Source organism: Cyanistes caeruleus, chromosome 1 (genome assembly GCF_971803275.1).
Source record: "Cyanistes caeruleus chromosome 1, bCyaCae1.hap1.1, whole genome shotgun sequence".
Taxonomy (NCBI): Eukaryota; Metazoa; Chordata; class Aves; order Passeriformes; family Paridae; genus Cyanistes; species Cyanistes caeruleus.
The window spans coordinates 86,492,450-86,518,987 of NC_141701.1; the positions used below are offsets into that span (position 1 = coordinate 86,492,450).

General features: G+C 40.0%; 1 protein-coding gene across 16 annotated transcripts in view; it reads left to right on the forward strand.

The window, feature by feature from the left end:
* FARS2 (phenylalanyl-tRNA synthetase 2, mitochondrial) overlaps window positions 1-26,538 on the forward strand; it is a 230,547-nt gene that overhangs the window by 153,182 nt on the left and 50,827 nt on the right. For 7 of the 16 annotated variants that reach the window (XM_086900870.1, XM_086900812.1, XM_086900900.1 and 4 more), the window contains one exon: window positions 2,035-2,186. The exons of 1 other annotated variant lie outside the window; for it this stretch is intronic. In XM_086900870.1, coding sequence (XP_086756996.1) covers window positions 2,035-2,186 — 152 coding nt within the window. Of the gene's footprint in view, window positions 1-2,034; window positions 2,187-2,292; window positions 2,987-5,171; window positions 5,266-8,036; window positions 8,094-24,559; window positions 25,474-26,538 lie in introns of those variants that run through there. 8 more of the 16 variants (XM_086900839.1, XM_086900804.1, XM_086900857.1 and 5 more) reach the window with 4 other exon arrangements.

Here is a 26,538-nt window from a genome sequence, read left to right on the forward strand (position 1 = left end):
CTCTTTGGTCACCTGGGGTCACCTGTCTCATCTGTGTCTCCTCCCAAATTCCCCAGCTTTCTTGCCAGTGTGGCAGTACGGAAAGCAGAAAAGCCTTCGGCTCTGTGCAAATACCGCCCAGCAATAACAAAATCATCTCCATGTTACCAACCCTGTGTTCAGCACAAATCCAAAACCTGGTCCCATGCCTGTGAATTCTTGCCAAAACCAGCTCAGGACATTTCTGAACATGCAATTATTTTTCTGAACATTAATTATTTTTAACATTACCTGAACATATAATTATTTATCTTTATTGTCCTTGTACCTGTGTGAATGCAAGTAGGTTCCTCATTATGCTAAGGCTCATGAGCCACATTTTCTGGTTGAATGATTAAATGTCTTGAACTACGAGTTGAGTGAGTTTTGTATTAGTCCCGCCAAACTTTGAAGGGTGTTCAGTATATTTCTGAGCTATAGCAGTAGTAAATAAAGTGGTAGATAGGAATGAGTTGAGAATATAGGGGTTCACTGCAGGATTATAACTTTATTTACACTAACACATGTATCAGGTTGTTGTCCAAGGAGTATATCCAGCATTTGCAGCTGTGACTTTTGTGTACCAGAGACATTTGTGTTTCATTCATTAGTGTTTTATCAAAAGCTCTTTTGAAATGGATTTGCTGTGCAAGTTTCCTTTTTTTAATTTGATGTACAGGATATGAATTCATTTGACAAGTTTATTCCTTTAACAAGTTCAATAATCATTTGTGATTCACAATTTTATTTGCTGGGGGGGTTATTAATTTAAAACTTACACTGTATTCCTTATCAGATATTTATTGACTAGTTTACAGTCTACAGAACAGTATTAGAGTAAATCAGAATGCTGTAAACTTGCCTTATTAACGGATTCATTGCTTCAGCAGGTACTCACTTAAGTTTCCACTGCTCCATCATAAAACATTCCCAGCCATGGAATACATTTTTCAGTGAGATATTATACTGTATAGACCAAGGTGTACACATGGGATCTTTTGTACATATAAACAAAATAATAAAACAGATGTTTTCTCCTACAAACTCCAACAATCTTGTACAAAAGTACTTTTTACAACTGCAGGTAATTAATGCAAGGCAGAAGTAAGTTACTATATAACCTAGAGGTCATGAAAGGAGAATGTTACCATTTTCTGTTCTTCAAAGAGAGAAACATCTCACCAAGGTGAGATCTGAAACCCACAAAGTCCTGGGAAGTTTCATCAGAACTGAAAATTAATTGTCTGGTTTCATTTCTCTTTCTCTTCCTGTTTTTACAAATAACAAGTCACACTGTCTGTCCACTTTATGCAAGATTTTTTGCAGCAAAACATGTCCACTTTGTGCAGTAAAGATACCCCTTTGTGCTTAAAAGCCTGTTGTGGTACTTGTGGAATGAATAATTATGTTAACAGCCATACCTTTTTTTGTTTGAGTGTCTATGAAAACCACTGGAAAGTGAACTGATCTCGCTTTTCAAGCCAAAATGTGTTTCTTACTATAACATTTTATCAAAAAGGTGCCTGTTTATAAGACTTTGTTAAAACTCTGACAAATAAAAAATAGTAAATATGTTGTGTAATATAAGAATCCTATAAAATGCATATAAATTTTATACCTGAATGTGATAAGAAGTTTTGAATCTGCAAAAAGTCTGAAAAAAGCTTTCAAAAAGTGCAGTTCTACCCAGTGAAAAACCACCTTACATTATCTCTTTCTTCTAAACAGCTCTGTTTCAAAAGTGTGTTCAGGGTCATAAACTCTGATTTTAGCAAACAAAACAAGTTTTTTCTTCTGAATGAATAAATCAAAGTTGTTACAAGGGGATCTTTAAAAGACATTTCCTAGTATAAAATCTTCCGTCTCAGTTGTTTATGAGGTCAGTTTGCACTTCAAAGAGCATTTTAAAAAGCCTCTAAACTGTGTACTTTGTGTGTTATGTAAGTTCAGAACAGTTGTAGATACAGTTATCAAGTCCAACCATGTATAAAGGTATGTTTTTTTAATTTCTTTTAGCCACTCAGCAGATACCCACCTTTGATCAATGACATCTCCTTTTGGCTGCCTTCTGAGACATACTCTCAGAATGATTTCTATGATTTGGTTCGAACCATTGGTGGAGACTTGATAGAAAAGGTTGTCCTACTGGATGAATTTGCACATCCAAAGTAAGTAAAAATTTTAACACCTTTTTCCTGTGGTCACTGTATAAATGTTTTTGAATATTTTAGTTCTGTATACCAATAAATTCTCAATGCACGTTTCATTTTTCAGCTCCAGAGCTTTCCTACAGCAGAAAAAAAGACACTTTTTACTTAAAAGAAATACTATCTATTTTTCAGTTTTCCACTAGTACTGAGCTTCTGGTATTCAGACTACCCCAAAGCTTTGTGCTGAGGTTTTGACAGCAACAGTGAACAGCTGCCTTCCTCAATACATCTGGCAGTGCGTGACACTCCTGTCCATAGTGTGTCTGACATTCTAGTCCTGCTCTTTGCCAAGTGACTGATGTTTGTCTCCTTGTTCTCTTCCTTTCTTCTCCTAGTCCTGACACACTAGTAGAGCTTTACTATAACATCAGTGCTAATAATGGTTTGTTGCAAAATGCTATTGTTGGTGTTCAATTGGAAGAAAAGAAAAAAAGAGCTTGTTAATTTCTCTCTGACACGTATTTATATGCTGTTGAACAATCTCGCAGGTTTCAGAACACCATATGTGTTTAGCAGCACTGACATGACCAGGGAGTGCACAGGCTATTTGTCCAACTGGTAATAACAATTGCCTCATAACCAGACAAGTATCAGCTGCTACATATGTACTGTTTTTCAATTTGCTGTTTCCAAATCAAGTAGAAAAGCTGCTGGCTATCTAGCTTGCTAAATCTGAGGTTTAAAATTATTTGTCTTGAGACTTTTTTAAGTGCTCTAGGAAGGCAGATAATAAACCTTTTCTGAAGATGACAGGAAAATGCTTCATGTTATTCTCCAACACCTATAGATTTTTTATTTTCTTCTTTCTACATCCAGGTATCTAACCCTGTTGATCTTATGAATTTGATATGTGATGCAGGCCAGATTGTTCTGTGGCCTAGTTTTCATGGTGTTTCAGTGAATTTTTATTTTTTGATTTTTTTTTCCCTTTTACCCTTTTTGTGTAGTGTTATATGAGTTTGTTTGTGCTGTTTGAAGAAACAGAAATGGAAATGAAGTTTGTGTGGGCATCTTAAAGCTTTGAGTCACTAATTCTTGAGTCTTTCTCACATGCAAATCATGTGAAAGGATCTTAACCCTTTACTCAAGATGGTGTGTGCAGAAGAGGAATACAGGTTAGGATCAGTTAATGAGTACTTTTCATTGTAAAGAACAGACTGTATCTTTCAGCGAAATCAAGAAGCAAATTTATTGCAGATAGGGATAACTTCTTATTGTCACTTGGAGTGCACCACAGTATCAGTCAGCACAGATCCTGCTGTCTTCTATCATGATGGTTCTGATACAGTAATATCAACACTTTTTTGTGAAAACTGTGTTGTTGAACCTCTTTCTGGAACTGGTCCTTCCATTTATTCATGCTGAAAGTTTATTGTATGTGTAACACCTCTGTGCTCGTTCCCACTTTTTGTCTACATTCTCCTCAGTGATACCAAACCAGCAATTATCTTCATTGTTACATCATCTCTTATGGGAAATCCTATGTGTGGTGCAAAAATAGCTCTTCCAAGTCTGAAAGTTTGGAGAAATCTTGTTCCCTGCTTCCTCAAACAGTGGCAGTATTACTCTGTGATTACTCTCAACATCTTACTGGGGAAATCCACATATGCTGTGACAGCCTGCCAGCAGCACTGCCTCAGTCATGGCTCAACTCACAGGTCATGTTTCTCTTCTTTGCTCAGAATAGTGTTTTCCATACCAGTAGAGTGGTGAGGTAGAGACAGGATTCACTACTCTGGGTTTCTACTGTGTGTTTTCTCCTTTGATATATTCCAGGGATGACAGTTGTTCCTCCTCAAGGAGTACACCTCTAGTTCCCTCTGTGGCTTCTGCAAATAGATGGGAAGGTTGATTGCTCACAGAGAATTGTCACACAGATTTAGGATCTTTACTAGTTTTGTTCTCTAAAACCATTTAAACCTCACTCAGCAGACATCCAAATATGTTTTGACACTGTAAGGTGAAAAAAATTCTCACCTTTATATCTGAAGAATCTGAGAGGTGACACTAATGGATTGTTGGTAAATGATGTTGTGGTCCTCTTGGATTTTTCACCTGCAACAGCTGTAAAAGAAATGTTTTCAAATGTCCCATTAAAAATCAGTAATTCCAAGGAGATTATGTACTGCATTAACAAGGAATCATAAATGAAGACTAAAACATAACAGTTACTTTGCCCTTTTTCCTTAGAGCAGGATGTGTGAATTTATGGAACTTTTGAGAACTGATGATGTTAGCCACATAAGTAATTTTGTTTTATTTTTTAAAGGCCTTGGAAGACTGTCATTTTGAAAAGAGTTTTCTTCTTTGTCTTAATTTGTAGCTAATCATCTTGTTATGGGAATGATACAGTGGCTTCTTTAATTCAGTGTTGCAGAAAAGCCTCTGGGCACAGAAATTAACATATGAGATCCTCAGCGTTGCTATGGATCTGTATGTTACAGATCTAGGTACTTGTAATCATTATCTTGAATTTTTTGTGAATCTGCTGTGGAGGATGAGAGAAAAGTGTCTAGGATTGGAAAAACTGTAGTGCCGCTGTTTAGAATGTTAGTTACATACAAACAGTATAATAAGTTCATGCTTGTAGTTAGTCACTTCTAAAATTTAAAATTCAGATTTTTTTAATCCTTTAAAAACACCAGTTTCATGAGGAATTAGGACATTTGGTAGTCTTATTTTCCTTCTTAAACTACTTTCCTTAATTATAGGACTATAAGGATCTGAACATAGAAAATGTTATACAAATGAAACTAATTTATAGCACAAAAAAAAGTCTTTAAATTAAGATCCTTTATAGAGGCTGTCTGTGTAATACTGCATAGTTGCCTTTACTATGGTTCAGAAACCTTTCAAGATTTCACTGGGCTTTGGACTGATACCCATTCTATAGGACATTGCAGTTATGGTGTGTATTAGCAGTGAAAATGTGTTTCTCTACAGGGAAAAGGAAAGTGGGGGCAGGAAAAAGCATGGCACAAGTAATTGTTTCAGCAAGGAGGAGTTGCCTGAAACCAAGTAAATCTCGAGTATCTGATTTGCAAGGTAATAATATTGAGGCGACTTTTAGGGAAGAGCAGGCAATTTAAAAATACAGCAGAAAGGAGTCTCATTGCTGAAAAGCACAAATTTAGGAGAATGCCAAGTTTCTGTGCCGAGGTAGTTAAAACTGTTCCAGGCTAAACGCATCTTAGGTTAACTTAACTGAGCAAAAGCAAAACACAACATTGAGGTAAACTGAGTAACGTGTGATGTGTCACACAGTCAGGGTTTAACTTCATCCAAGATGAATAATGCAAAATACGGCTGTAGCACACCTGTTACTCAGGTATATAAAGAATCAGCCAGCATATGTGAGGGAAAAGTTGTGACTTTTCTAAGTGCCAAGGAAATGGAGTGAAACTCTGGTGGTTTTGGCAAGAACAGGAGCAGGCCATCTGTAAGAGAAGCAGAGAAGAAGTGTCTCTTTGCAGCGAGTAAAACATTTTCCACAGTCCATCCTGTGTACTGCAGCTATTTTTGCTTGATGCATTAACATCAAACAGTTAAACTTTCATACATTTGGATGGTGGAATAAATTTCTCCATGCATGGTGTGTGAAGTGAGTTCACTGTGACTTGCCTGGAGTTGTCAGGTGTTGCATGAGCTGTGTAACCAGACACTGGAAGGCAATGGCACTGTTTTTTGCGACCTGTCTGAATTATTTCTTTCAAATCCTTGGAGATCTTTAAGGACCTTTAAGCACTGCTGTGCAAATACATGATGAGTGAGGATTTGTAGCTGACATTTTCCCCCTTGGAACATTTTAGTGAACAAACATTTGCAAAAAAAAAAAAAAAAAAGGAAAAAAAGAGAGAATGTTTTGGACTATATTGATACTAAAGGAAGAAAAGAAAGGGATGTTTCCCTTACTTTTTGCAATGGCTGTTTTATCCTTCATATCTTTTAGGTTTAGGTCTTTTACTACTCAGTTTGTCTAAGCTGTCTAATCAATATGAATGACCTACAGAAATGAAATCAGAAAGTAATCTCTTTTTCAGTGGTCAAGACTTCACCAGATTTGGATAGTAAACAGATTTCACGGGAAAAAGGAAAGGGTGGCTGAGTGGCATTCAAAAGGTAGAAAGGTCTCTGCCCACTGTGAATAAGCAAATGAAAACTGCTGCCATGCAGAGAATCCCAGGAAGAGGGATTTACGTTCCTTCATTCATATAGTCTTATATTTTGGTGACATTCAGATAAGTACTGTGGCTGCACACATTTTTTCAAGGAAAGCAGAATTTCAGGGATGGTAATTAAAGCATATGTGGACAAAGTAATAGAGGAAATACTGGTTAATCACACATGGTGGAATATGTAATAGAAATGGCACATTTGTGACCCACATTGTCCCTGATGAAGAAGACAGAGAGAGATAAGAGTCCAGGGGTGAGTACCTCTCCCCTACAATACAGAATACAGAAATGCTGAGGTTTTTCATCTTTGCTTTGGGCAAGACCTGCGAGTGTGTTTCTTATCTTAGCATGCCATGTTTCTCTTGTGTAAGGTATCTTGTCCCATCACATGTGATGGCCTCACATGTTCATTCTGAAAATGTATTTTCTGCATTTTGCTGGGAGACTATTTTCCTATCATCTTTCAAAGTTAGTTTCTAATAGTTCTGTTTTGTTAGAAATATAAGGGAAGTAAGGAAAGAAAGGAAGATACATAGGTAGGCTGAAAAAGTTATACAGAATCGTAATCAAGACATGCACTGTGTCCTCAGTGGTACTTTAGAGGTAAATTTTTAATCAGAGCAACTAAAAATATTCTGAAAAGGCAGAGTGGAGACAGTAAGGGGGAAAAATTGATTTGCTGCATTTTGACGGCTATGCTATTAAAAATATAAGTGGGGAATAGGTAAGAAAGGATTTTTTCTTGCCTTTGAGTCAATTACTTGTACACTTCTGGGGTGAGATCTGCACATTTGTCAAAGTCTGTTGAACGAAGTGCTAGGAAATGTATTGGCTGCTGTGAAGAAGGAAGGTAGGTGCACTGTGGCACCATCTTTAGAGACTTTGGGAGTACTCAGATGACCTGTGTCTCTTCTTTTCCAAACAGTAAAAGCAACAGATCTGACAGCAAAGAGTCAGATCCTATTGACTGCTGTGTTATGTCAATGCATGCCCCTAGCTCCTTGTTAATATATAGAAAATACAACGTAGGAATATCAGCTTCCAGATGCCAGATTTTACATTTTTCCTTATCTACATGGGGATAAAATCAAATACTTTTAGGTCTGGTTTATTCATTAAAGCTGGCTTGGTTTTGTCTTGCTTCTGGAATAGGTGACTTAAGCAGAATAATTCTTAAGTGCTGCTTGCTGCTGATATTACGCAAATTAAAACAATCAAGTCAGTCCCCAAACACCTTGTTGTTCTTCAGCCTGAGCACTTTGCAATTTGCTGAGGGATTCTTTGAGATTACCTTTAACTGCTGAACTGGCAAAGTCCCAGCAACAGCTTCTCTGCAGAAAAAAAACCAGAAGCTGCTTTTGACAGCAGCTAGCAGAGGATTGGTTTTCAATTAATGAACATTGTTCTCCAGCTCTGGATTTTTTTCCCCCTTCATTTGGTCACATGAATGTAAGACTATAATATTTTTGAAATAGATTAACTGTTCATGGGAGGCTCTGTCAGAGGGTTCTTGTTCACTTCTGAGCCTTTCCTCAGCTGTCACAGTAGAGCATAACCACATAGTGGCTAGTTAAAGCACTACAGTAGTACCCCCAGTCCATCTTATCTCTTTTCTCTCTCTTGTCCTGACCAGGATCAATGCCCCCTGGTTTTCTTGAGAATAAGAACCTTTTTTGTCCTTCCTGCTGCAGTCATGCTGATGGCAAGGTTGTCTTCATGTGTCAGAGCAATGGCGAGCACGAATACAGGCTGGGCAGAGAATGGCTTGAGAGCAGCCCTGCGGAGAAAGATTTTGGGTATTGATTGATGAGAAGCTCCACATGACATGGCATCATGCACCTGCAGCCCAGAAAGCCAATTGTATCCTGAGCTGCATCCAAAGCAGCATGGGAGACCAGCTGGGAGGGCCATGCCCCTCTATTCTGCCCGTGTGAGATCCCACCTGGAGTGCTGTATGCAGCTCTGGGTCCCAGCATAAGAAAGACATGGATCTGTTGAAGCAAGTCCAGAGAAGGCCACAAAGACGCTCAGAGGGCTGGAGCATCTCTCCTACAAAGACAGGCTGAGAGAGCTGAGGTTGTTCAGCCTGGAGAAGAGAGGGCTCCAGGGAGATCTTAGAGCAACTTTCAATACCCAAAGGGGGCCTGCAGGAGAGCTGGAGAGGGACTTCTTACAAGGGCATGTAGTGACAGGACAAGGGGGAATGGCTTTAAACTGAGAGATGCTGGGTCTCGATTAGAAAGAAATTCTTTGCTGTGAGGGTGGTGAGGCACTGGAAGTTTGCCCAGAGAAGTTGTGGATGCCCCATTCTGAGAGACTGGACTGTTAGTAGTTAATGACTCAAACAATCGGCCATTTGCCCAGGTGCAATGGGGTTGTGTATACCCATCACTGGAGGCTACAGCTGGGTGTTGAACAAGGTGAAGGAAAGGCTGATAAGAGGCATTGTAAAATCCTTGGAAGTGGGATAGTGCTTTTTATCATGCCAAAGTTCTTACACAAGTGGGCTCAGCTGTGGAAAATCCCTTCTGGAGTAGTATCAGGACATTCACGGGTAGCTTGAAGGTATCCATCCCTGCTGATGTGCCATAATTATATAATGGCACATTATATAATATATATATATATAAAATATATATATTATATATTATTCAATTCCTAAAATAATGTGCTGTAGTATCTTAGGTGTCATAAACCATCAAGCGCTCCTGAAGTATCCCCTGATCCAAAGTATTGTAAGATCCACTGTACAACTCCCCGCTCCAGGGGAGGTACCTGGGTGTTCCTACCTGAATCTGAGTGAATATCAAACTACTGGACTCTGTTTTGTGGGCTTCCCCAACTCTGGTGGAGGTGACCATACCCACTGAGAAGATCAGAAGAGGACCAGTGGGATGCCATCAGCATCCACAGTGGTGTTATTTTTTTTGACGGTTAATTTCTTTCCCCCCCTTTCCTATTTGTCTTTCCATCATATTTACTGTTAAATAAAAATCTGTACTATTGACTATAGCATATGGTGTTGTTTGCTCCTTAATTCATGCAGAAGCATCTCTCTAATAATTTTAATAACCATATCTTAACACCATTCCTTGAAATATTCAAGCCCAGGTTGTATGGGGCTTTGAGTAACCTGGTCTAGTGGAAGGTGTCCCTGCCCATGGCAGGTGCTTGGGAACTAGATAATATTTAAGGTCCCTTCCAACCCAAACCATTCAATGATGGTTTTATGATTCTTTTGCTTTGTGGGCTTCAGCTTAGGAGACGTGTGTGTAATGGAGTTTTGGCACATTTCACTCCTGGTGTATGGCATTCCCTGTGCCCCAGACCAACCCAACAGCCAGTGCTGTTTGCATGATTCACAGTCAGAGTAGCCCCAGACACTCTTCAGGCTCTTCCTCTTTGCTGCCTTTTTTTCCTTAGAAAAGCAGCGGTGTAGAAATAGCAGCTCCATTCTCATAGCGGCCCCTGCTTGGAGGTGGTCATGGACTTTCTGGACAAATTAATTCAGGGTAAACACTGGGCTGCTCAGAGATGTTCTGTGAAGACATATGGGTTCTGTTCATGTCCCAGCAGAGCTGTGGTAAGTTCTCAGCTGATAAGGTTTTCATCCTGACTGTCTAAAGGAAATTTAAAGGAGCCAGGAGTTGCGCTCCACGGCAGTAACTCAAGGTAACTCTGTCAGGCTGATTGATACATGGCTTCAGCAGATCTTATGCTAACCCTGCTTTACAGCAGTCATGATGCCCTACTGTTCCCCACCAGGACAGAGACTGCTGGAGTTTGGCTTTCCCAGATATCCTGCACAGTGACAAGGACATTCATGGAGCCCAGAGTGCCTATCTGCTAGGGTTTGTTGTTTTGGGTATTTTTTTTTTTGCAAAACTGAACTGAAAAGCTTTTCATTCTTCCTTTTCCTCCCCAGCAAAAACATTCCCGATTGAAATTAATTAATAGATAATTAATTGATTACATATGCACATATATTTGTTTAGAAAAGTCTTTCAGATATTTTAGAAATTCTGAATTTCAAACACCCTTGTTCCAGCTTTTTTGTAGTACAAAATAGGGTGAGGTCAGAGATAGCAAAAATGAGCATGCACTTCCATAGCACAAGCTTAAAAAGTATTGTTTGATATGGAAGCAGACCTTTTCAGTCTGCTGAAAGATATTTGTTATCTATGTGTAGACTTGGAATCTGTCTGCATACGTTCACTAAGCACCCATTCAAAGGTTTCTAACTGCTTGGCCTGCAGCTTTTGAATTCCCATGCGGATTCAGATACTTAATTCCTTTGTGTTGCTTTATGAGTTCACCAGATAGCAAGTCCAAATCTAGGTGTCATGAAGAAGTCTGAGAGGAACGAGAAGAGGAGCAGGGAAGTCTTTCTTGTAGAAAAAGCAATCACTTGAACAGTTCCACAAAAAAAAAAAAAAAAAAAGAAAGAAGAAAAATACCCCAAAATTTCATGCTTTAATACAAAAATCAAGTGAGTTCTGTGACTTATGTTTTTTTACATAGCTTGTGACTGCTAGTTTAGATCTCTGATGCCAATGTTTATTTGACGATCACATAATTCAGGAAGAAAAAAATTAAACAATCAGCTGACCATGATAGATTCTACTTTCTTTGCTGTCTTCACTGTTCAGGCAGGCACCGTGCAAATAGCTGTTCTTAATGGGTTCCTATTGAAGTGTGAGGTTTCCTTCAAACCACTCTTTTCAAATCAATTGTGGGGCAGACAGTGTTCTGCTGTACCATCCCTGGCTCTCCAGCGTCTTCACCGAGAGAATTATCCTTACTAACTGAAAATAATTTGCTATTAATGAGCATCAGTAGGAGTCCCATTATTCTTTGGTGGGAGGCTGGTGCCTAACACACAGGCTTGTAGGAGGATTGGTATTCAAGAAAGGAAAAGGATGAAGTAAGCACAGGTTCCCATTAGATGGTGGGGGGAAATGCAACTCTGAAGTGTGATGTATCACTGGTGATATTCCATAGGAAATGTAATCACCCTTCACAGGTAATGAGAAGAGAAGGAAAACTGAAGTATGTGAGCAACACAGAAGACAAGCGTCAAGTCCCTTACGTGTTCAGGCAGATGCAGAGGATTGACTGTATAGAAAAGGGAGAGCTGGAGTCACAATGAATCATTTCTAAGAGGCTGCTCAGCTGAAGAGCTTAACCTTTCTTCATCATGTCAACCTGAAGGCAGCCATTCACCACCAGTTCTCAGATGCAGCCCAGAAATCTTTGCCACAATTCCCAGAGCACTTCACAGGAGGTGTCACAGGAATTAGCACGGTGATTTATTGACAAGCAGTGGGACTGTGAAAAATGACTAAAGGAGTCAGCTGCCACAGGATGCACAAGGGATAGCAATAGGCTCATGAGTGCTTCTGAGTTCAGAGAAATCCTAGTGAATTGCTGACCTTGTAGAGCAGAGGTGGAGGCTACATCTGTGCAGAGCTGTTTTTCCTAGTCTGCAATTGTGAGCATCCTAGAGTTTGAGGAGCATTGGGATGGATATATGTCAGAGGGGGAAAGCTTTTGTAAGCAAATTTGTTAGATGGTGAGTATTGTCCCTCTCTACTCATTGAAGTTGTTTTCTCTGCCTGTGCCAGTGCTCTGACTGTCTGCTGCTGCTTGGGATGCTCAAGGCTCTGCTCTGCTGTCTGTCTGAGGGTGGGATTCCATACCCTTCCACTCTTGTTTTGGTCTCCATCCCTGCCCTATTCATTCTCCCACAATAACAGTACAGTCTAGGAAGTCAGGGTGGAGCAGTCCTGTCAAGGCCACCAGTGATGGATGACAATACTGCAAGCTGAGAATCCCTGCAAAGGAAGATGGGTGAGAGACAGAAATGTGTTCTGGCTGGGTGTCAGGTCTGTACCTGAAAGTAGTTTTTCTTTAATACAGTAGATGTATCCTTCATGTAACTTTTGTCCCTCTCCTCCTAGATCAGCTTGCAGATTAGTGTGCAATTTGGCATGCTTGTTTTCTGCAGTGTCCGAGCAGTGTGGAGAAGCAACACATTTGTAGCACATCCCGAGCTCTCTCAGATTCTCTTGAATTCTTGACTAGAGATCTGCATGGGAAGGTAGAGAGGGCTCTGTTTGCTCATGGCTTACAACAGTCTTTGTTGCCGCAGAAAACAGCCACAGTACCGAGGCAGCCACAGCACGCTTTCCTTGGGGCAATGAAGGGCATCGCTGTCTTCTGTGTGTTGGGAATTGAATGTGTGTGATGCCTGCACATATTTGCACTCACCACAAGGCCTTTCTCAGAACTGTAGAGTGGGATAACAAGGTGGCCTGGCCCCTAATTCTTAAGACTAGATTCAGCTAAACATACTTTCTATAAAGCTGCCAGGATAGAAGATGGGAGGAAAAGGTCCTTATATGCTTCCCGGTATTGTAGGGAAGAGTGGTGGATATAGCACTAAATAATTAATCCTAGCTTTTATGTTTTATGGATCCAGAACATATTTTTTTGTAGGGATAAATAAAGCCCTATAGCTAGGAAGAATTTCTTAAGCTGAATCAAAGCATTATGTAGCTCAAAGGTTGCTTATCTCCATACTGGGAAATGTCAACATTTAGGCTGAGGAAACAAGCTTTTCTTTCATTTCAGAACAAAAAAATGTCAGCATTCCTGAAGCAGATCACAGTATCTTCCCATTGTTTTTGTGCTCAATGGATATTTTATTTTAACCATGCAGTTAATTTTAAAGAATTAATTTTTAAAAATTGCAGCCAGCATCCTTGTCTCTGGGTAAACTGAAGGGAAAGTGATGGTTCTGTACACCCCATAAGGTGTACAGATGTATATATCTGAATATATATATCTATATAAGAATATTATAGAGGTGGACCTGAGCTGAAAAAAATATGGATGGTGACTGCTGCCATACCAAATTCTTCTAGAATTTGGGTTTCTGCCCCACTTCTCTCAAAAGCTGTCTGATAACATTAATATTAAAACTAACACCATGCAACTGATCTATTATTTATCAGACATCACACAGAAATGCAAGGGAAGAGTGCCTTTTAAAAATCATTCTGAGGATGAAGAGCTTTATGTTTTGTATTTTCATGCCTATTAGTACACATGTAGGACAGATGAATAGTAAGGAAATGAATTACTCTTCGTTCTTTGTGAATGAACACCAGAAAAGAGATGGATGATTTAATGTATTTCTTATGGGGTTTTTTTGTCACTTGGGTATATGAAGGACTCATGGTTCTCAGCTGAGATATTGCCACCCTCATCCTGTGGGCCAGTGATACCTAGACAGAAGTATTAAGTGACACATCTGACAAGCCACAATGGAATTTTAACAGTTTAGGTCAGAACATTGCTTTCAGTTGTTTTGGGGAGATGGGATGTGGGGAGATTGGGAAAGTGAAGCTCAGCAGGATGGTGCCTGAGATACAAGTTTTTCTTGAGGTTGGTGGCTAGGCTCAATTACACAAAGCCAAGTGCTTAGTTGTGTCACATACGGAGACATTTTTATTAGTCTCTGATAATGCAAATATTCCTGGGTTTGGCTTTATAAAATGAGTCCTTATTTTCAGGGCTTCTAAGTGTTAGCAGCTCCCACAGAAATCACTGGGTGCTGTGGGAACTAATTTTCATTGTAATTAGGAATAAAAAGGAGCATCCACAGGGAAATAATGTATGTGCACACACTGTGTGATAACCAAGTAGCCAAAGGTGCTGCAAGTTTGATGGGCAAGAGCTAAAATCTGTGACTGGTCGGACTATCAAATGGAGGAAATGCTGTGCTCGGTCTTGAGGAGCACTTGTTTGTTGACCCAAGCTGTGTTTCCATAGTGTACAGCCAACAGAGAACAGCAGCAGCACCTTAGAGACATGCTGCAATTATGGCTATTAATTTTAATTGAAGAATTGTGTCCTTAACTCAAGGCTTACAAGTAATTTATGAAGGTCATTAAAGAAGGCGTACACTGAAGTAGTGTCTTACAGACCACAACAGTAGAAAGAAAAATACCATACAGGGGGAAAATGCTATGTATTTTAAGCTCTGTGTTACAGACTGTAAATGAAAAAGCCCCATACAACATGTCATCCATGGTAAATGACTATTCCAGTGTATTAGTTTGTTCCAACACATTTCACCAGTTCCACATGAACAGACCATTTTGGTGCTGGAAAACACGTTTACTAAAAAAAGTAGATTTGAAAATAAAATATGCTGTCAGCAAGCCACCTGTAAGTGATATTGGGAAAGATCATAATACATTTGGAGCACTTAACTTTCTTCACAGTCAGGTTGGCACAAGATGAGCCTCTTGAGTGTCATCCCAAGGAATTCTTTTTTTTGAAAATGAAATCTGAAATCCACAGCAATTTGTTATTCTTTTTCCTGCTTATAATAGGGAATTTTCCATATTGGGGAAAGGGATAATAGTAGTTCTTGAAGAACCTTTTTCTTCTTTGAGTGACACTGAAACTCCCTGTGGCTTTCAGTGAAGCTGGCAGTGTGACAAATGCAAAATCAGGACCTCAGATCTCCATCCAAAGCTCAGTGAAGTCAGTAGAAGCCATTCCACTGACTTATGTGGGGTTAGGATCAGGCCCTTTGTGGCTTCCTTGCTCATTAAAACCCAGTCTGTCTACAGAGAGCACAGAGTAATTTTTCTTCCGGGAACCTGGACTTTATTGCCAGTGAATTTGGTTCTCCATTAAGAAATACGATGACTGTTGTTAGAAATGCTCTTATTATTCAGGAGGGAGATGTTGATATTTACTCAGTAAAGTGGTAGTTAATAATGAGATTTGCATTACAGTTGCATTCAGAAGTCCTTCCAGTTTTCTGATATTTTGGAACTATGGGAGGCACCTAGATGTTGTGGGAACACACTTATGTGCTTAGCCACGTTTTTATGGATTGTGAAGACTGCTCAGCTCTGACTGAAACATCAATCATCCCCAGCTTTATTAAGGACAAATGAAAATACAGATCTATTATGAAATATTCTCATACTGCAGCACCAGACCAATCAAGCATAGAATATGAAAGAGCAGCTGAAGCTGGAACTAAGAATGTGGGGGTTTTCTTTACATATGGCAATGTCAACATTTGGAAGCATGGGGCTGGGAAGGAAGGGATAGAAGAGGTAACCAGCCACTGCTGACCTTGCCTTTGCCAAGCTGGACTTAGACTTTGTATTACAAGCACACCTCGTTTGTCTGGCTAGGAGGTACTCCTTCATCATGTTGTTTGGGTTGCTGTTCGCCACAGACAGGCATTTGGGGTGCTGGGAGGGCTACCAGCTTTTCCATTACTGAAGGACAAAGAATGCCCTCTTCACAAAGAATCATGCTACGTTGTGTCTTAAAAAGAAACATATTTGCTTCGGAAGAGGCTCTGTGAGATTCCTTGAGTAGTGTCAGAAAGATGCAATCAGGGTGTTCTTGGGTTTGCCGTTATCTGTAGTTTGTTCCTTTGTCTCAAAAATAAACAAATTCTAAGATTAATAACTTTTACATTAAACTAAAAGATGCAGTGACAGAATGGCAAATAAACTCAGATGACTAAAAAGACTATAAAGTGAAGGCCAGTTTTCCTAAGCATTATTAAACATTGCAACTGAGATTACAAAAGATTTGCCTTCACTGCAGAAGTTTGACTGCTCTAATCCAGGCTGCTTCATAACAGGCATGCCTTAAAGGATACACACTTTCCAGGTGGAAGATCTGCCATGAAGCTCACAGCTGTTGGCACCAGAGAGTTCTGGTAAGAGAACATGGAGTGCTGGAGAGATCTGATGAGTGTCCCTCTAGCTGAGAGTGATGTAGCCAGCAGTAGCATGATCGGGATGCTACAGAAGGTGGTGTATGAAATCCTTCCCTAAACTGTTACAGAAGGTTTCCCTAATCCCCATCTGTTAGTGATTGCTTATAGTGGGATGGCAGGGACTGTTCATACACGTATCCCATTGCAGTTCAATACTCTTGGTTCTTGTCATCACTACTGTTTTGTGGCATCGAGTCCTAAAAAGTTATCCACCTGTTCTTTTTAAAGTATCAATGTGAAAAGTGATTTAGTTCTGTTTGACTTTGTAGTAGGAGGGCAAGGAAAAAAATACATATTAATTAACTTTCATCATACTGTGTATATTTATTTAGTCCTGTTGTTCTTTCAGATAAACAGCCCTGATCTTGTCAGTCCTTCCTAATTCAGTCATCTTTCTTGACTAATAACTTTTGCTGTCTACTCACAAGGACCCTTTATTGTCTCCATATATTTTTTAGATGTGGAGTGAGCTAGTATCCATGGCATTGATTTTTATGCTGGCTTTTATGCTTTTATGTTATAATATTTAAAGTGTTTTGTTTTTCTTGTTCCTTTGGGAAGATTCTAGCTTTTGTTTACTGTATTTGTGCTGAGCGAAATTCTTGATCTGTTGGGAGATGGTGTGACAGGCATTCCTGCAGTGAACTCTCTTATTATGTTGCTGGATTTTATTTCTCTTTATTTTTTTGACAATAAGTTTTGTAATATGGTTATTTACACTTCTATTGGTTTTCCATGGCCTATTTTTTTTTTTTTTTTGGGGGGGGGGGTTGGCAGTGGCACTTCTGTGAGAAGCTGCCAGAAACTTCCATCATGTCCATCAGAGCCAATCCCTGATGGCTCCAAAGATGAACTTTGCTGGCCAAGAGGCTGGGCCAATTAGAGATGATGGTAACACCTCCATGATAACATATTTAAGAAGAAAATCAAAACAAAGATGCAGCACAGTTTTGATTGTGGCTACAGAAGAGTGCCATGAGAACACATGAGTAGAACAACATGCAGACACCAAGGTCAGTGCAGAAGAAGGGCCAGGAGGTGCTCCAGGTGTCAGAGCTGAGATTCTTCTGCAGCCTGTGGTGAAGCAGCTGTGCCCCTGCAGCCCATGAGGATCCACAGGGGATGCAGAGATCCACTCGTAGCCCATGGAGGAATCCATGCTGGGGCAGGTGGATGCCTGGAGGAGGCTGTGATCCTGTGGGAGACCCAGTGGAGAGAAAGAGGGCTCTGCTTCCAGGCTGGATCAGCCTGTCCCTGGAGGACTGCACCCCATAGAAGGAGTAAGCCAGGCTGAAGAAGTTTTGGGATGGACTCAGACTGCAGCAGTTTGCAGGGAGCTGTTGCTGGTGAGATGGAGACACATCAGAGAAGTTCACAGAGAACTGTCTCCCATGGGAGGGACCCCAAAGTGCAGAAGGGGAAGGACTCTTCTCCCTGAGCAGTGGTAGAAGCCTTGGGTGATGAACTGACCATAACCCCCCATTCCATGTTTTCTTCTGCTGCTTGGGGAAGAGGGAGGGGTGGGAGGGAAGGTGTTTTTTAAGTGCTTATTTTACTTCTCATAATCCTGCTCTGATTTTGTTTGTAAAAAATTCACTTTATATCTCCAGCTGAGCCTGATTTTCCCATGGTGGTGTTTAGTGAGCAGTCTCACCTGGTCCTTATCTCAACTCATGAGCCCTTTGTTAAATTTTCTCTCTGTCCTGCTGCAGAGGAGAGTGAGTGAGCAGCTCCTGTGGTGCTTGGCATCCAGCCAGCATCAACCCTCAAAAACACTGGTTTTTTACCAGTGTTTCTAGTCTAAGTCCAAAACTGGACTGGATGTTGGGATGAAGAGATAGGAGTAAAAAAAAAGCCTCAAGTATCTGGGATTTTTTCATTTATTTTTTTCATTTATTGTCAACAAATGTTTGTCCTGTACTTGGAATGTTGTGAGGTACTTACCTCTGTTGTGAGGTAATTTTTATTTCAGACTTTCTTTCTATGTGTGTAGAAGTAAGAACATGTTTTTTTTCCTCCAATCATTTCAGTGGTTTGTTGGCAACAGACTGAGAAGCATAATCTAAATCATAAATGGAACTGGTAGCAAATAATAAAATTTGCTAACCTAACACTTTTCAGAAAAATTCCTGCCACTTCCTTAAGACAACCCAGTGCTTCCTGAGTTCAGACTGACTCCTCAGTTGCAGTAGTACCTATTCAGGTGCCTTTTCCCCTGAAATTCCATTGAATTTCTGCTTCGGTGCAATGTTTTAATGCCCCAAAGTAGCTACTAATGATACAAAAACAGTTTTTCTTCTGGCCTGGAGGCATTGAAGAGAATTCAGTTCTTTATGACCACCTCAGATCATCCCTTTGTCCCAGTATGGAGTCTGTATTTTCCTACACAATTTCCAGCAGCTGATCCTCCAACGCTGCTCTCCAGGCTGTGGCTGCAGATCCCATCAAGGAGCAATCTCTAGCAAACACTTTTTGTGTTAGGTTTGAGTACAATATCAACATAGCAAATGTTGTCAAAGTAAATAACCTCATTAAATTGGCTGCAAAGCCCAGCCTGTTCTTTGCAGTAACATAACTGTTCCACAAGTTATGTTACTTTTTCCATCATTCCAGTCTCTCTGAAGTTCTGTGGCTTTTCCCAGTGAGTGGCACAAACACCTGAGCAGCCAAAGTTGCAAAAGTGACTTAATAGTTCCTCTTCATTTTTAAGCAATTAGCTCTGTGAACTAAATGCTGTTCTTTTAATAAGAGTTAGAAAATAAGATACTGATTCTGCTCCTGCTTTCCAGGGGGCTTCAGTTTAAACCACACTGTTGTTTGAGCTCTGACATTCTGAAAACGTGTGGCCACTTTCTGAGCATGTGAAGAGGCTCATCTGTGCTGCATCTGAATCTAAAATCTTCTACTGGCTTTCACAATTCCTAGCAGTACTGAGATAAGCCCATTTTGGGATGCTTCTTTGCACTGTTTTTTAAAATGAGGGTGTACTCCCTACTTACTGAGAATGTTTTTGTGGATTTTAGGGTTTTCTTTCTCAGCATTGGCATTTGCCTGTTTGTCTGTCTATTCGCCTCCCCTTCCTCTCCCCCCAGTTTTCATTTTCAATTATTTTTGTTTATGTTGAACTTCTGCCTGCTCAGCTGCAGCAGAGCTCGGTTTTGGCAGCCCGCCTTGTGGTGTACAATCCTACAACTTCTGCTGCTGAGCAGCATGTTGGAAATTGCTTTGAAATAAATCCATGTTGGACCAAAAGCAGCATCTTTGTTGTTACCCCCTCAGAATAATTTGGTGCTATAATTGGAATTCTCATCTGAAGTAAATAAACATGATGTCAGATCTATAGACAGATCTGGATGCACAGTCAGTGAGAGAGGGATGTGTGCATACAGCCCTCTCCCTGGAAGACAGATGCATTTACAAAGCATGCATGGCACTTCTGATGCCTTAGGGCAAGTTAGTGCTGGAGGAGAGGATGGGCTGGAGGGTAGCCCCAAAATCCCACTGGGCCACCTTGAGATTTGTCAAAGGAAATGTTTGCTCCAGTGCTGCTCTTGACATGAATGTAGCCATAACTCTTGTGTTGTTTCCATTCTCATCTTTGGAAAGCTAATATTCAGGGGCAAAAATAGGAATCTGCGGATCCACCATGCTACCAATGCTTTACCAGTCCTTGGATGGCATGTGGGAAGGGAGATGAGGCTGTGGGCTTTCATGATTCCTCCTTGTGCGTAGGCTGATCACGGTGCATAGTCTAGGATTTCCATTTCAGCAAGGATATGGAGGAAATTCAGAGAAAATTTACAGGAATAGTCAGAGCAAGGGAATAACTGAGAAAACCAATTCTGGTAGAGACAGTTTGGTAGGTAAATAGAGATTTAAAAAATCGTGGGTTGGTTAGAGAGGATGGGTAGAGAGGGATGGTTTCATGGCTTAAAGTACAGAAGGCAGCGTGCTTCAAGTGAAAGTGCCAGGAAGCAGCTCCACAGCAAGGAGGAAACCTTTGCAGGAGGGTGACAGAAATGCCAAAGGCTTATGTGGGGAGACTGAGTTAGTGCAGAGGAATACACTGGCACATGAAAGACACACAGGAGCATCGCAGGAATGGTTTGTGTTGAAAGTGGATCGGAGCCCAGAGAGGCTTGTGTTAACACAAGCACATTGATTTCGTTTGTAGCTTCAGATATCCAGTCCTCAAGACTGTTTAAAAGGGCATGGTTGATGGGGTGTCATGATTTGGCACTGGCCAAGCACCCACTAAAGCTGCTCACTCATCCTCCCCTGCTACAGCTGGACAGGGGAGAGAAGATTTAACAAAGGGTTCATGAGTTGAGATAAGGACTGGGAGAAAACACTCCAAGGGCTCAAACTAGAGACATAAAGTGAATTTATTACTGACAGAATCAGAGCAGGATAATGAGAAGTAAAGTACACCCTTGAAACGCCCCCACCCCCATCTTTTTCCTCCCCAAACCGTTCCTCCTTCCCACTGTCAGTGCAGGGGGACAGGAGCATGGGGGTTTTGGTCAGTTTATCACCCGTGATTTCTCTTGCTGCTCAGGGAGAGGAGTCCTTCCTCTGCTGCACCATGGGGTCTCTCCCTCAGGAGACAGTTCTCCGTGAACTTCTCTGTCATGGCTCCATCTCATGAGCAACAGTCCTCCCAAAACTGCTGCAGCATGTGTCCCTCTTCCACGGGGTACAGTCCTCAAAGGACAGGCTGCTGGTATTTTTTGTTGCAGACAGGACAGGGCTATGTAGACTTCGGTCTGGTCCAAAAGAGCTGTCCATATCCTCTTGTGTGGTGTGATTCAGTAACTTGGAATTATTTTTTTCCAGGGCCTTCAAATCAGGGTGTTTTTGCTGCAGGCTGCTGCCCATTTTCCCTTGAAACTTCATATTGGTTTTTGATTTAAAAAACAAAAATCTCCTGAAATCTGGTTGCATTAAAGCAACTGGTGTGTAAAAGCAGTGTTGAAATCTACTTTGTGCTTCTTTGCTTCTTTAACTGAGAAATGCCTAGGACACAGAGACTTGAAATTGCTTTTTCAAGCCAAGCACATGGTTGCTGTTTGTCTGTCACACCAGCAATGGTTCCAAGTGTTTTTGTGAATTCAATTAAATACAGTCTAGTGCAAGCCAGAAAAGCAAGGGATGAGAAGGTACTGGTGAGATAAATGTGAGGTGGGGAAGACCTGCAGCACAGCTGATTGGCAATTAACATTAGTCTCACTTCCCTGTTGTCTGCCTGTCCTGCAATTCCAAAGGAGGCAGAAAGACTTTGGTTTGAAAGGATGCTAAAGATGGTTGTAGAAAGCTGTCAGGGCTACAAACAGAGACATGTGGCAGAGGAGGAGCAGGTTGTGCCCTGCAAGCTTCTGAGGAAGGAGGCATTTAGCTCAGCTTGATGGGAATGGGGTAATGGCAGTGTTTGAGATTGAATGGGGAAGTAAATGATGGCCCAAAAAATACTGTATACAGCTATCATGGCTGTGTCCTCAGGATCAACAGCTGTTGTAACTGCGTGTAGTTATCCCTACACTGTCCACTTTTCCTCCACAGCACTTAACTGCCCATTGCACTCCTGGTGCTCAGTGATGCAGTAGCACCTATGAAAAATGATTAAATGGCAGAGATTGCATTTAAAACATAACTGGCAATCCTTTAGAGTTTTTGCTGTGTTTTATTTAGTTGGTTTTTTTAAGAATCACTTTTCATTTCAGTTTCTCTCTAAATCCAAATGGGCTTGTGCATTTCTTGAAAATAATAACATTACTGAATCAGTGAGGTTTTTTCCCTCCTTCTTTATTTGACAAAATTCCTTCTCCTTTAAAGTATTAGTGATTCATATCCAAACATTCCTGAGGAACTAGGAATATTGGTACCATCATTGGAAAAAAAATGAACTCCAAGAAGAGACTTACTGGCTTCAAACATTGAATAAACCCACAGCTTTCACAATTTATAAGATGAGCTATTTAGAATTGGGTCACTTTCTGTATTGCCTCTTTTTGGTCTGAAAGAGGGGGACTTTGGGGACCTTGTTGAGTTGTTTGTCCTAGAAAGATGCCGCAGGATTCGTGCCAGACTGTTTTTCCCTGCAGCAGTCTGCAGAATGCAGTGTCTGCAAGCACAGTAGGGGTGGATACAGAGATAGTTTCTTTGCTTGTGATTTCTGGACCTCTCTCCCTGGTGGGATCTGTGTTGCCCTGACTGTTGTCCATCTGGTCACTCAACTCCTTATTCATTATGCAAAAGTTGCTGGCTTTTTGATAACATTTCTTATACAGGATCCAAAGATCTGAAACCCCTCCATCCTGATAGAATCAACCCAAAAGGAGGCACTTAGTCTATGGCTTGACTTCACTTTGTGCTCCACTTTGAGCAGTATCCTCTTACTGTTTTAACCACTGCTTCACAGAAGAGTGTTCCACTGCTTGGTGCTCTCAGTCTGAAGGAAATCTGTTTCTGACATCACCTTAGCTGCAGTCCAGGTATGAGGATGCTGTTTTATAACTTCCAGTGCAACACTGTTTCACAGTAAACTACAGAGCCATCTCTGATGCCTGGAAGCTTGGGTGGGTGTGTTTTTGAAACAGATTTTCTGAGTGAAAGTCATGGAAGGAGAAAACAAGGCTGAAGAGGTTTTTTCTGTAACATTCCCATAAAACTGTCTAGACAAAACAATTTTTCCAGGTAGAACTCACACAGCAAAAAAACTCAAAAAAACCTCCTCAGATTTATACACCATGAATTTAAATTTTATAGTAAACTTCTGTATTACATTTTTTATTAAATTGTGCACTCTTTAAAGTGATTATCTTTGAACATTGATACTTTTCTATAACTTGATTATTTTTGTACCTAATAAAATTCTGAAGAATTTTATATTATTTCTTAGTGCTTAGAATTGTATTGCCTAGTATTGCCATTAAAGTAAGTTGTTTAAACTATTCAAATTGTTTATGCAATTTTTTCTCTTCATGGTCCTTCAAACCTAGATAAAATCTGTCTTTCCAGAAAACCGTTTGCTGCAGAAAGCACATACTTCTGCCCCTGTCTGACTCATTTGCCAGCCATTCCCCTGTACAGAGGCCACAGACCTGCTCCTCATTGGTTCTGTTGTCCAGAGTTCTCCTACAAGCAGAGTTGGCACTGATTTCAGGCTTGGTCTCTCAGGGTTTTATCCAGTCTGCTCTTGGAAACCAGAGGATTGAGATCATACAGCCTCTATGGGCAAACTGCTCCAGTCCTTGCCTGTCCTCATGGTGAAAAAGTCTGTCCAGATATCTGATCTGAACCTCAGTTAATTTAATCCAGCCTTCATCTTCCTTGCATTCTCCATTACTACGCAGTTTGTTTCTATATTAATTTATTTGCCTTTCATGCTAATCTCTGTGTCCAGTTATCTGTGCAATTTTCTCTGCAGTCGCTATTTTTAATCAATTGGATCAGTCCATCATTACAGTGCAGCACCTTAAAACTAGAAAGAGCTGAATGGGAATTGAAATGCCTATTAGTTTAATGAGATGTAAATAAAATACTTGACCAGAGTGTCCTTTCTTTGGAAGAGTTTGTTTTGTTTGGGCATATGGGATCATCTGTGTCCTAATTTCACTGTAGGTGGAGACGATGATGGTGATGAAAATGAAACAAGAGCCCAACTGGTATAAAAACATGGGGTATTAGAGCCAAAGGCACATGTGTTTAATTTCTCCATAAGGCTGAAGTTTTATTCAAGGGCTAGAAGGATGCATAGTACAAATTCTCTACCATCCTGAACAGGGTGACAATAAACAGGGTGACAGTACCAGTTTGGTCTTTTGGAGAGAATAGCTTAGCATTTCAAATAATTTAATTGTCTTTAATTGTGCAATCAAAGTGTATCAATCAAGTGTGAAAAAGAGGTTAATTTAATCACAAAACATTAAATTATGGAAGTATGATAGGTTTAATTTTGTCTTCTATTTCTTGTGATGACACAGAGAAATCTATTGATTATGATGCTCAGGTAATTACCTATCAAAATGATTGTTTTAATGTCACTGATGTATTGTGTTTTCTACTTGAAAAATATGTTACATGTGAGAGAAAAAACAACTTCCACTATTTTGTAGTTTTTTATTAGCAATCTATTTTTAAATGGAATCAAGAGACACTCTTGTAAAGCTGGCCTCTTATAATATCCAGGGTCAGATTTCTTGGTCATTTTAAGCCCAGTTGAGAATATACCAGCAACAACATTGTCTCTACTGTCATTTTATTTCAGCTTGTCTAAGTATAAATGTGTAGAAGTGTTTTAATGGGAGAACTTGCTTGTGGTGTTTTGTCCTCAGATTTTTGTTCCTCGAGGGAAGCCTGTTAGTCTTTCAAAATGACATTACAAGTTTGCTCAATAACCAGCTTGGGAGTTGGAAGAAATCTGTGAGGAATGCTGGAAGGAGAAGAGACCTTTTGAGTAGCAATTTACTCACTGTTTGTGAAATGCTGAGTTAATATAAAACTGTATTACTCTTCTATCAGTGCTAATAATGCATAACATTATTCTTCTGTATTGCATTTTTAGAATAATGCATGTGAACATATCAGTCTTCACAACATCCTGTGAGAGAGATAACTATTAACATTATTCTAATCCTCATTGTGTATTAAATGAGAATAGCAACTGTTTTAAATGGAGAGTTCAACAAGAGAAAAACCAGCATGTTTCCTGCTAAAAGTCCTCTAGCAGGTTGTGTTGATCATCCCATACATCTTTCTCAAGCCAGTTATTACACTTTACCTTTGCAAAAACACATCATCATTTTAATTTGCAAATTTCCTATTTTACTTAAAATTACAGAACAGCCCATGTTAGGTCCAAACCATTTGTGGAAAAGGGAGCCTAGATGAGGGTATCTAGCACGGTGTCCGATCATGTCTTGGAAACCTACAGTGATGAGACCTTTACCATGCCTCTGGGGAAGTTATTCCAGTAAATGGTTGTTCTCAATGTGAAAAAAAATTCTTTCTCATATCAAAATGAATGATCTTGATAGAAAATCAAAATGTACTTCAGAATGGCCCATAAATGGTTATGCAATAGATTGCTACATAAAAGAGATGCGAGTGTATGAGTCCATCTGTCTTCCCATGTGAGGAAGTGAGACAGAAACTGCTGTAATGCAGAAGTCCACAAGTTTTCTGGGTTGCAGAAAACTTTGGATTTTGGTTGTTCTCTCCTTTCAGGCTTCTGACCATACCCAGCCCTATTCCTGAACTTGAATCTCAAACTTAGGAAAAGCTATTGCATTTTTGTCAAGTTCTTGATTTTATTTAGCACCTGTCCACATGATCAAATGGAGGTTTGGTTATGTAGGCAGTTTTGTTAAGCAGAAGATGAAAATATACATAATGCTCTACTAAGGAGAATGACTGTTGAGTTAGTACTATTATAGATACCTTATTGGCAATGGTCTTGGTCTTGCAAGAAATTCAGCTGGACTTCTACAGAAGCTCTGTGCAAAATCCTTATGTGGCATGGGGAAGAAAGAAGCTTACAGTACCTTTAAAGTGATTAAATGTTAATTGGTGACTCACAATGCTGAGATTTCTCTGGTGCTTTTTTGTATTCTGCATCTGCCTAGGTATGTTTGTTTCTGTGAACCATGTAAACTCTTCATTTCATGCATAAAAGCTTTGATTGAAAGGGCTCAATTAATTAATGGCTATATTGCCTACACAACAACCTATCAAGCTGTTGAAATGCACTCTTTTCCATTATATATTACCTTACTTTAATCACTTTCTAGCAAGCACACCTAACTTGTATACGATGAATCAGATTCTCTTCAAAATTCTTTATGCATTTTTCTCTCTGTCTTGCTGACCCAGCATGCCCTTTCTCCACTACCAGCTCATACTTTTCTTTCTCCTCTTGCTCCCCCTTCCTCACTGCAACAGTGGGTTTGTTTACTCAGGCTCTTCAGCTATCAAAAATTCTCTCTTATGGCTTCTTCCCCCTCACAGCCTTTGAATAATACTTCATCTCCAGATTTACCTTAAAACTCCTGTTTTCTTCAGTTACAATGATGCTTTTAATTCTAAATTGTGGTATTTAATAAAGATTACTGCTAAATGAAAAAATAATAATTCTATTTATTAATTTGGGCACAAATTGGACTCCCAGGTGTGATTCTATGATTACTGTTATTACTTTGAGTGGGACTTTGGTTTTGTGTTTAATTTTTTTAAGAAACATGCTTCTCACTTAGGTTCTTTTAATAGCTGAATAATGATGCAATGAGTCATTTTAATGTTAATCCACTCTGTCCAA